This window comes from Vespula pensylvanica, chromosome 10, assembly GCF_014466175.1.
Source record: "Vespula pensylvanica isolate Volc-1 chromosome 10, ASM1446617v1, whole genome shotgun sequence".
Lineage (NCBI taxonomy): Eukaryota > Metazoa > Arthropoda > Insecta > Hymenoptera > Vespidae > Vespula > Vespula pensylvanica.
The window spans coordinates 1,131,308-1,143,409 of NC_057694.1; the positions used below are offsets into that span (position 1 = coordinate 1,131,308).

At 32.3% G+C, this 12,102-nt stretch overlaps 1 protein-coding gene across 1 annotated transcript; it reads left to right on the top strand.

The window, feature by feature from the left end:
- Positions 1–9,753: 9,753 nt before the first annotated feature.
- Positions 9,754–11,865, top strand: LOC122632253 (aminomethyltransferase, mitochondrial). Its single transcript, XM_043818860.1, has 5 exons — positions 9,754–10,099; positions 10,252–10,592; positions 10,730–11,049; positions 11,109–11,191; positions 11,357–11,865. The coding sequence occupies exons 1-5, from the start codon at positions 9,799–9,801 to the stop codon at positions 11,692–11,694; spliced, it is 1,383 nt and encodes a 460-aa protein (XP_043674795.1). The 5' UTR covers positions 9,754–9,798; the 3' UTR covers positions 11,695–11,865.
- Positions 11,866–12,102: the final 237 nt, after the last annotated feature.

Sequence of the window (12,102 nt, forward strand, 5' to 3'; positions counted from 1 at the left end):
GTTTAAAAAAACGATGAAGCAAGCTAGAGATATTTTTTAATAATAAATTAATTAATTGATTAATTAATTAGCACTACTGCCCTGTTATTCTTAACTCCAATCGATTTATTGTTTATTAAATGATTAATTAAATTAGAAACGCGGTCTGATTTCTATCGTCTGAACTCTCCCGCATAGTTATAAGTAAATCGATTTAACTTACACGTATACAAAACTACGGTTCTTTAGTTACTATTCTTTAGTAGAATGAGAGAAAGAGAGAGACGCGTCAGCATAAATTTAATCGATTCATTGAATAAGAAAGTTTAATTAGAGTTTCTTATCTCTTGGGACGTATATGTGTTATAAAATAATTCGTTAGATACAAAAAATTCCTTTTTTTTTATTCTGTTTTTTTCGTCTATGTATGTTTATACATATGTGTATATATATATATATATATGTGTGTATACATATTTTATAACAAATTTCTAATGCCTTAACGAACATATTTTGCACGGGTGGCGTAACTATCGCGTCTGTAACAACTCGTAGTGTCGACACTACCATCACTACTACTTAGTACTATTACACTTACTGCTACAGCTTTTGTTAAGTAACGCTAACGTTATAATTATTTTTATTATTGCCACTGTCATTGTCATTATTATCATTACCATCATTAGACAAACTATTATTATTATTATTATTATTATTATTATTATTATTATTATTATTATTTTATTATTATTATTATTATTAATATTAATTTTTAATTATTGATCATTATTAATTATTAATTATTGATTATTATTATTAATTATTAATTATTATTATTATTATATTATATTATTATTATTATTATTATTATTATTATTATTATTATTATTATTATTATTATTATTATTACGATTACTATTACTATTATTACTACTATTATTGCTATTATTATTATTATTATTATTATCATTATCATTATCATTATATAATTATGTTATCTGTTCAGCACGCTTTAAAAAAAAAAAGAGAAAGAAAGAAACCATGTTGCAAGCTTTCTGTTACACGTGTTTTTCTTTTTTTTTTAGGCAAATGAAATGTGATTAAAATTTAATACTTCAATTTGAATTCGTTCGGTTATTATCGGCCTTGTTTTCGATTTATTTCTTTTTAAAGTGGCTCATTAAAACAAATTTCGTAATCGGTAGCCCAACGTACGAACTGTACGAAATCTTTAAAATACGCTAACGATTGTCTTACGGAATTTTTTAGAACATGTGCATTTAAGAAAAAGAAAAAGAAAAAGAAAAAGAAAAAAAGAAAAAAAAAAGAAGAAAGAAAAAGCATAATCGTTACCCCATATTATCTTGGCTACGAGATATCGGGAATTCGAGATTTGCTGCCAGCGTTTGATTTGCTAATTCAATCGAAGATTATCAATAATCCTAAATTGTAAAGAATAATTTCAATGGACTGAAATACGATCGATCATCTCGTACTAATTCGTCCATCTCTAAATGAAAGAACGCATGACAACAAAGTCGCATTCCCGATTTCTCGTTCTTCGTTATCAGTTATCATTCTTAGTTATTATTCATTGACTCTATTTGCTACTATTACACACAACTATTATTAGTTATCGCTATCGACTTTTTCAAAATGCGACCCTATTGTCGATCGGCGAGCGAGGTGACTGTTTCTATTGCCCCTCGTCTCGTAATGTCGCACAAACAACCACGTCTACCAAGAGACGCGCCAATGAGTGCAGTTTTTTTCTCAAAAACGATACCCTCTCGGCGTACTAAAAAATAAAAGAAAAAAAGAAAAAGAAAAAAGGAGAAGATGGAAAATAGATGAAAGAGAGAATGATAGGAGTTACTATATAAAAGATACCAAAACTATATCTACTGGCGACAGAACGAAAAAATAGAGAGAGTAAGATAGATAGAGAGAGAGAGAGAGAGAGAGAGAGAGAGAGAGAGACAGATAGAGAGAGAGAAAGAAAGATAAACAAAGAGAAGCAAGCTTTCTTTTCATCGAGAAGAGGCCATTTTCGGATAACGACCAAAAAAAGAACCTTCCTGCTTGGACAAATTTCAATATGTTTTTTACAGCACTGGCTAACAATGTCGACTCATCGAGACGATAAAAGGGGCGTGCGATTAGTGATAATGAACAGAGGAAGGTTAATATCCAGAAGGGCTATGATGAGCCGAGGGTCAAAAGGTTTCTATTTGTCCCTCGTGACAACTACGTCCGGCGAGAAATTTCTTTCCTTTTTCTGAATGACCGCGACGACAAATAAGAGAGAAAAAGAAATAGAAAAGACTATACGTAGGATCCTCCAAGCGCCATGTACGTAGCGAGCAGCTTGTACACAATTTCTAACTAACTTTGGGAATAATCGACGCGCAAAAAAAAGAATTTAAAAAAAAAAGTATGTACGAAAGGAAAAAAGTACCTAGGAAACAATCATTAAGAATAATAAATGAGTACACGAGAGAGAGAGAAAGAGAGTATGTTTGTGAAAGGATATTTGATTCATTTGTATGCGAGAGTGAAAGAGAGAGAGAGAAAGAGAGAAAGAGAGAGAGAGAGAGAGAGAGAGAGAGAGAGTGAATGAAAAATAGAAAAGATGAAAGAGAGAAAGAGAGAGAAAAAAGGTTTAAAAAAGTATCGGGCGTTAACTCACCAATCTCTTTCGGTTACGAATGAGTTCCGCATTGTGTAGAATTTTCTAATAATGATTACGAAATATATATAAATATATATATATACACGTATATGTCTGTAATATTTCAGAAAGTGACGAGAATTTTTCGATAATCGTGACGCGATAAATTTTGAGCGAGCGAAAGAGAAAGAGTGAGAGTGATCAAAGGCAAATCATTAAGAAAATGAGAAAAAGAAAAAAAGAAAAAAAGAAATGGGAAAATAAAACACTCGCGATTAATAGTCTTTTTGCATGAAAGAATTCACATCTCTAGAAACTAATTCTTTTTTTATTTTTTTTTTTTTCTTTTTCCATTAAAACTATTACTTTTCGAAACAAGGAGAAGCACCTCCGCATTTTTATGAACGATAGAGAAAGAGTGATGATACGTAATAAGAGAGCGAGACAAAATTCGAAATTCATTGTGCGATTCAAAACTCTTACTCGTGAGCAGTGTTCGATAAAATTTGACGTAATAATATATCGAAAATTACGCTTCAGACTATCGGATTATTACGATATATTTATCGTATCGAAAACGTTCCTTTTGTATGATGAACGAACGTTTAAAATTTAAGTTACGACAGCACAATAAAAAAAATGGTCTTTCGAAGAGTCGAGGAGCGCTATTTTCGAGATATCGATCTATATTGTCGGTAAAAAAAGAAGAAAATTACGTTCATTTGGATTCAAAAGATTTAAAAAGAAAATTAGAAAAACAAAAAGAAAAGAAGAATTAGATTTCGACGAATCAACGTACGGAGAGATATCTCGAATGCAGATCCTTCGATCGATACGCGAACATATCAAATTAATAATACTAAAAATATCATTTTCGATAAATTGTATTACTATTATTATCATTATTATTATTATTATTATTATTATCATCATCATCATCATCATTATTATTATTATTATTATTATTATTATTATTATTACCAATATTGTTAGATGTAAGAAAGCCGATCAAAAAAAATGATAGGAAATCTATACGTCTATTGAACTATTGAACACTGCGCATCGACGTTTCGACAAAAAAGCATCGTTTTGTAAAATCTCTTGTTAGATATAGGATTGAGATAAAAGAAAGGAGAGTGAAAACGAGCGAATCAGATCGTACAGAAAGTCGACTTCATTGTCTTCGCGAGAAGGACCTCTCGAAAACAAAATAATGCAGACAAAAAAGATTTATTTTTTCCATATTAAGAAAAATAAGAATAAGGGGAATAAAAACTAAATAAAGAGGCATACGTTGGAAGCTGCGCGTTTTGTTATAGATACATAATAATTATAGAGAAAACTTAGGGTAGGGATATATTATAAACTAGATAGGGTGGCAACTCAGTGCGACACGCATAACAAAGAAGATCCTTCCCACGAAATTAAGAGGTCGATTTATCTGTCGATAATTGCGCGGAGGTAAGAAGAAAGCCGAACCATAAAGACAAAGGGGAAAAAAAAGAAAAGAAAAAAGATGATGAAGATAGTCGGCCGATCTCTCGCGTCTTCCGGCTGAACGATCTTTCGCGGCATCCGCTTTTGACGCTTTTGCGGAGTAGCCAGCTTTCTCAACGGTGTCAACGACGAATAATAAAGGACGAGGTGGAGGCTGCGCCGTAGCAAAAAAAAAAAAAAATAAAAAAACCTAAAATCATTAATTAACGATAAGTGTAAATATTATTTAGGAGAGGCGTTGCGACACACGGTATCCCACGATGAAAATTAATATTTAATGAAAAAGAAAAAAAAAATAATAATAATAATAAATAATAATAATAATAAATACGGTAAGATAGTGAGAGTGACTCCCTTCTCCTCGTCCGAAATTCCGCGAACACATAAGATCGTTCATCGTTTGCCGGACGTGCGCGGGCCACCGGCGAACCTAAATTTAAGCACGTTTTTAGAAATTAATCGCGAAAAATTGTGAGTGTGTTTTAGGCTGAACGTCGTTTTTGAGATTGCTAAATTTTCTTCTGAAAAGAAAAACGGATTGATTTTCGAGCTGCTAAAGTATATCGAACGAAAATGATTCCGACGAAAGGGAACGAAAAAAAAGAAAAGAAAATAAAAGCGGACGTTTTAAGCAGGATACTGAAACGAATAGAGAAAGAGGAATATGTGTGTAAGAGAGTAAAAAACAAAAAAAAAAAGAAACAAAAAAGAGCGTACATACATGCGTGAAAAAGAGAGAGTGAACGAGCGAACAAGAATGAGTGAGAAAATATAAACAAAATTTTACTACCAAATGAACTAGAAATCGCAACCGATGGGTATTACTAAGGGGATATAAAAAAAAAAAGCTAAATATTCGGAGCGTTTTTTCGATAAAGAAAAGCGTCCAAAATTGTACCTATTTTCATTTTATAAATTATATATAAATATATATATGTATATGTATATGTATAGATATACGACGACCTAAGCGATCATTAATGTGGAATGCAATTGAGAACCGAAGGAGTAAAGTGAAGAAGATAAAAAATTATTGTACCTATATTCGGAGAGTGATCGATAGCGTATTCGAGTCGTGATTATTATTATGGAAAATTATGATCATCGTCATCATCATCATTATTATTATGAAATATTATTAATTATTATTATTATTGATAATATTATTATTATTTTTTATTAACATTATTATCTTTATTATTATTCATTATTACATACGATCGTTGTGCATAGATAAAGCTAAAGTGATTGAAACTTTGCCGAAATTATCGAAACTCAAAATACCTTTACAAGGATCGAAAGCAAGATCGAGAAAATGTAGTCAAAACGAAAGTAAGAAAGGACGTGAGAGTGAGAGAAACAGAGAGAGAGAGAGAGAGAGAATGAGTGAATGAGAGAGTGAAAGAGCGAGAGAGAAAGAGAGAGAGAGAGAGAGAGAGAGAGAGAGAGAGAGAGAGAGAGAGAGAAAGTATACCTCAATATCGATGATTACATATTGCGTGTCGACCGACAAAAAGAGTCCCTCTCCCTTTCAGTAAACAAAAAAGGTCACTATTAAAGAAATAAAATTTCTAAAAAAGGAGGTCACGACCTCGAATCAGGTTGAACACACGAATAACATAAATTTGCAGACAAAATTACGAAAATATATTATTACATAATGCCGATAATAGGCAAATATTTAAAATAGAAACAAAAAGCAAAATCTTTTTCCTTTCTTACTATTGTTATGATATATGAATGACGATTTTCTCCGAACAAAATAAAAGAAAGAAAAAAAAAAGAAGAAAGAAAGAAAAAGAAAATATGGTAACAAATCCAAAACGACAACTCATTTCTTCATTTCATTTTCTACAATGACCAAATGTTTAAAGCAAAAGAAAGAGAGAGAGAGAGAGAGAGAGAGAGAGAGAGAGAGAGAGAGAAAGAGAGAAAGAGAGAGAGAGAGAGAGAGAAAGTAAAAAAGAATAGCCATATTATTATATATATATCTATATATAGAAATATACATATATGTATGTTGTATGTGCATGCGTGGCACGCCTACGTACGTACACGGCATCGAAAAAAAAAAAGAAAAAAGGAAACAAAAATAAACAAATGCAAAAATCGCGTTACGAGCAATATGTATGCGCGAGCGTGTCCTCTTTCGCGACGATATCATCAGCCTCTTCCAACGGCTTCCATTTTTAGAACGTGATTGATCGCGAGAAAACGAGAGCGAAAAGGGAAATATGAAAATAAAAATAAAAGAATGAAAAGAGATCATTAGAAAGAAAGAAGAAAAAAAATATCATCATTGTCGTATGCATCTCTTTCTCTCGCGAGATACACATTAACATATGTACAATAAATATTATATATATATATGTATATATATATATATATATATATATATATACATATAATTTTGAGGCACACGTACGTCGTGAACGAGGATCGTCTCGAGTAAAGAGGATAAGGGAAAGGAAGATCAAGCAAAGATACGGATGTAAGAAGGAAAAAAAGATCGAGAGCTAATATTAATAACGAATGACGATATAGAAGATCGATATTAAACAAACAAAAAAAAAAGAAGTCGCATAAACGAAACAGTTATAATGCAGATATCGAAGATTATTTTTTTCCTTCTTTATTGTCATTTTTTCTCTCTTTTTCACGCGAATGATCGAAGAAATTAATATTTTCCGATATACGTACATATATATACTTACATAGATTCTCGCCATTGCGCGATCGTCGAAATTATTTTGTAATTTCCGACGTTGCCGACGAAAAAGAAAAAGAAAAAAAAAACAAAAAAAAAAACAAAACAAAAAAGACCGTTTTTAAAAATAGATGAGTCCCTCGGTCGTCGTCCATCGATATTATTGACAGTTCGTTCGTTCGACTTTTTCTTTTTTCATTCTTTTCTATTTTCAACAAATCACACGAAGATTTTCTCTCAAAGGAAATAGAACCGTTAATGATTCACATTATCAAGAGCCCCACTCGAACGCCGACCGATGGATCAAGAAATCAATCAATCAGTCAATCAATCAATCAATCAATCAATAGGGTCCCCTTTTTTTTTACCGCGGCATATTAATTTATTCCCTTCCCAGCAAGCACAACTCCTGCAAAAGTTCCTCATTTTGTTTGTACCTCTAACTGGAATCACCCTAAACCAATACCATCGCTGTTAAACCAACACCCCCATATCCTACCACCACTACCATCAACATCTCGACCATCATCGCCACATAATCGCGTTGTTATTATTATTATTATTAATTATTAATTATTATTATTATCGTCATTATCAACATCAAAATCATTATCATTATAATCATTATCATCATTGTCATTATCATAGTTTCGTCAGCATCACTTCAAGGCCACCAATCTCCTCTCCCTACTCCCACTCATCCCCTTGATCCCAATCCTCTAGCCCCATCCCACTACACCCCACCACCAATCCTCCACCGTCCCTCCACTACCAAACCGATTTACCAGTGTGAGTGAATGTGTCAACACGTGAGTTCAACAAATGAAAAAAAAAAGCAGAAGAAAAAGCGATGCGAAAAGAATACGATGAGAAGACCACAATAAGAATTTCGGAGCAAAGAGATATTTATAGCGCGATTCAATATGCGGTAAGCGTCGAGTGTTAAAAACAGCCGAAAGGGTTGAAAGGAGAAGGATAGAAAAACGTACACACACACACGCGTTCGTCGGACTGTGCAGGGACAATTTTTACATCTAACACACGAGACAGAGGAAGAAAGTGTGCGTGTGTGTGAGAGAAAAACAAGGATACAAGTCGAAAGCGAAAGCGAGAGAGAGAGAGAGAGAGAGAGAGAGAGAGAGAGAGAGAATGTGCGAGTGAAAGTTCGAAAATGTGAGAAAAAGAGAGAATGAGAGAAATCGGATAGAGCGAGAGCGAGAGAGAGAGAGAGAAAGCGAGCGAAAAAGCGAGAACGAGTGAGAAAAAAGAATTATGAGGGCGAGCGGGAAAATTAAACGGCGGAAGCTAACAAACAAAATGTACGAACAAACATTGATACTGTCTTCGTTTTTTAAGGTCGTTTCTCCGTTCGACACGCTGTTGTATAAATATTGACATTTGTCACTGGATTATTACCGACGATGATGAATTATCATTATTATTATAACACTATTACTATTATTACGATAAGAAACGATTATTATTATTATTATTATTATTATTATTGTCATTAATTATTGTCATTAATTATTGATTATTGATTATTATATATTATTATTATTATTATTATTACATTATTATTATTATTAATATTATTACATTATTAATACTAAAACAATTTATTACTGTCATTATTGTCACGACTTTATTTTTGCGATAATAATTATTGTGCGATCATTTTATTATTATTATTAATATTAATATTATTAATATTATTATTATTATTATTATTATTATCATCATTAATAATAATAATATTATTATTATTGTCATTAATTATTTATTAATGATTATTATTATTATTTTATTATTACAATTATATCATCATTATTATTATTATTGTCATTAATTATTGATTATTGATTATTATTATTATTATTGATTATTATTATTATTATTACGTGGTACAATAAAAATTTAATAAGCATCCGAAGTCTCGTGACTATGATCAGCCTACCCATCGCCGCTCATGCTTCGATATTATCGTCGATGGCCTTTTCTATCGGAAGAATGGATTAAATATCGTGACCCTTCTTGAAAAATAAAAAATAGATAACTCTCAACACGATTACAAGGAGAGAGGAAAAACATTGATATATCGTACGTAGAAAATTATCTGACGTATATACACACATACACACAATATATTATATATATATATATATGTATATATATATATGTATACATGTATGTATATATGTATGTATGTATATATATATATATAAGTATTATAAATACATTTCGAACGATTTTACAGGCTCGGCACGAGTTATCAAATTTTAAATGTACAAAAATTAATGGTAACAAATTATAAAAGACGATACGCGAGGAAACAATTATATTTTTTTATATAACGTTTGCTTCAGTACAATAACGATTTGTCGCTTTTTGCAAATCTATTTGATTTATTTAACTGAATATATAACTTCGAACAAATAGCTTTGAATATTTATAAAAGTTACGAACGAAAAAATATAATTATAAAACAATGATTATAAAGAAACATTGGTAATTTAATCAACATAGATACGGATAAAGAAATTAGTTCGCACAAAACGGCAAATATTACCTATATTCAAAATTTAAATATACATTAATTAAATGTCAACGGGATTAATTCGAAAACGCCTTGATATACAAGATCGAAGGCTCGATCAATGAATACATATTAAAAAATATAAACATTATTATCGAAACAAATAAAAGAGAAAGCGTCGTACAGTAGCGATAAAATAATGGATATCTTCCTCATTATCGTCTTGAGATTATTTTTAAAGAATTATCGTTTTCAAAATATTCGAGAGAAGGTAAAGTCGAGATTCCGAGTCTGAGGAAGTTCGGGTTCATGAAGGTCATCGCTTCTTAATGGTCTTATAATATTACCAAGGCGTTCTCTATATAAACTAGTAGTCAATAACGGATCATTCAGAGTGAACGAACGATCATGTTTCGTTTGAACGTTCTGGAAAGATGTGTATATAATCGTATCGATGGAATACGAGAAAAATGTTTCGAGTTATTACGTATTGGCGTGCGTAATACGTCGACCCTCAACGTGGCTAATCCAAAGGTTAGGTCAAGACGCAGGAGTTCTATAACGTATTCAGGATGTTTGATCGATTCTACTACGATATCCGTTGGTCTCCTCGGACTATTTCGAGCTACGGTGCGTCGTATGTCCACAGCAACGAACTTGGATAAAGTAAAGAAGACCTGTTTGTACGATCTTCACGTTAAAAACGCAGGCAAGTAAATCGGGATTTATTAACGATCGATCGATGATTTAAATTATTCTTTCTTCTAAAAATTTATCTTTTATTTTCTTCGGTTATATTTTTCTTTTCATTTTTTTTTCTTTTTTTCTTTCTTCTTTTTTTTTTTTGCTTTTGTTTCACAGGAAAACTTGTGAATTTCTCGGGATGGCTGTTACCGATACAATACAAAGAAGCGATAGCTGTGTCTCATCAACATACAAGAAACTTCGCCTCTATATTCGACGTAGGTCATATGATGCAAACACGCGTTCAGGGAAAAAACGCGGGAGAATTTCTCGAATCTCTGACTACCTGCGATTTGAAGAAATTGAAAGACGGTGGTGCCACGCTTACTGTATTTACCAACGAGAACGGTGGTATTCTCGATGATTTGATAATAACCAAAGACAAGGACGATCAGTATTTCCTCGTTTCGAATGCAGGAAGACGAGAGGAGGATACTCAATTGCTTTTACTACAAGCGGTAATCGTTCGTTTTATACTACCTTTATACTTATTTACTACTCGTAATCGTACAGTTACATATATATTTTCTATATTACGGAAATGATGATATCAAATCCACACATATTTTTTGTTTATTTTTTCTTTCTTTTTCAGGAGAACTTTAAGAGGGAAAATAAAACGATCGATTTGGAATTTCTCGATCCCCTCGAGCAAGGATTAATAGCATTGCAAGGACCAATGGCATCTACAGCCCTTCAGCCATTACTCAAAATCGATCTATCCAAATTGCAATTCATGAACAGCGTAATAACCGATGTCTTGGGTATTACCGTCAGGATATCTCGTTGTGGATATACAGGAGAAGATGGTTTCGAGATATCAATACCAGAAATAAAGGCACGCGATCTAGTGGAGGAGATCCTCGAGAATCCGGAGGTGAAACTTGCCGGACTTGGTGCTAGGGACAGCCTAAGGTAGGATCCACAGGTGGTCAGGGTGGGGCTCTACTGACTTTTTCCACCAATTTCCGCAGACTGGAGGCCGGACTTTGCCTCTACGGACACGATATCGATCACAACGTCACGCCAGTTGAAGCTGCCCTGAATTGGTTGCTAGGTTAGTACCTATCTTAAAATCGAATTCTTTTTTCTTTTCTTTTCTTTTCTTTTCTTCTCGAATTACTGAAATTCATTTATATCGAAAATAATAAGTGTTATACGACGATCAATTTTGAATATTGGCCTTTGTGAAATTATCATTAAAAAGATGATTATTATACAGCGAAGAGAAGAAGAACCGAAGGCAACTTTCCAGGTGCCCAAAGAATTCTTTCGCAGATTAAACTCGGCACGACGAAAAAAAGGATTGGCTTGATATTAGGACAAGGGCCACCTGCTAGAGAAGGTGCGAATATATTAACTCCAGAGGGTGAACGAGTTGGTACCGTTACTTCCGGTACACCAAGTCCAACTTTAGGTCGTCCAATTGCCATGGGCTATGTACCACCAGACCTAGCACAATCTGGTCAAGGTATATTAGTAGAAATTCGAGGGAAGACTTACAAGGCAACCGTGACTAAAATGCCCTTCGTAAAGACCAAATATTACACGGCTAAATAAGCGACAATCATCTATAAGAATTATTTCATTGTTATGTGCGTGTCTTTTTTTTTATATATATTATAAGAATAAAATTATATATACTGTAGGATCCGTAATATACTGTAGGAATATGCTGTAAATATATTTCTGTTTTTGTAAAGATATATGTGAATAGATATCTATAATGAATAGTGCGAATTATTATCGGAAATGTTGACTTTTATGGTGTTGAATTAATTACGAGTTATTAGTTAAGTAAGCGAAATTAACTAGGTTAAAAATGATTCTATTACGGAATAATTCCTTAATGACATATGCGCGTTTTTACAGGATTAATAATTTTGCATATATATATATACGATATAATTCCTCAATGATTCATAAGAATTTATCGGAATTAATTACAAGAAGTGTGTTTACGGAATA

Coding starts and splice junctions, on each gene's coding strand:
- LOC122632253 (XM_043818860.1), top strand. CDS start 9,799: ATGTTTCGTTTGAACGTTCTGGAAAGATGTGTATATAATCGTATCGAT. Junction 10,100..10,251: donor TCTTCACGTTAAAAACGCAG/GCAAGTAAATCG, acceptor TTTGTTTCACAG/GAAAACTTGTGAATTTCTCG. Junction 10,593..10,729: donor AATTGCTTTTACTACAAGCG/GTAATCGTTCGT, acceptor TTTCTTTTTCAG/GAGAACTTTAAGAGGGAAAA.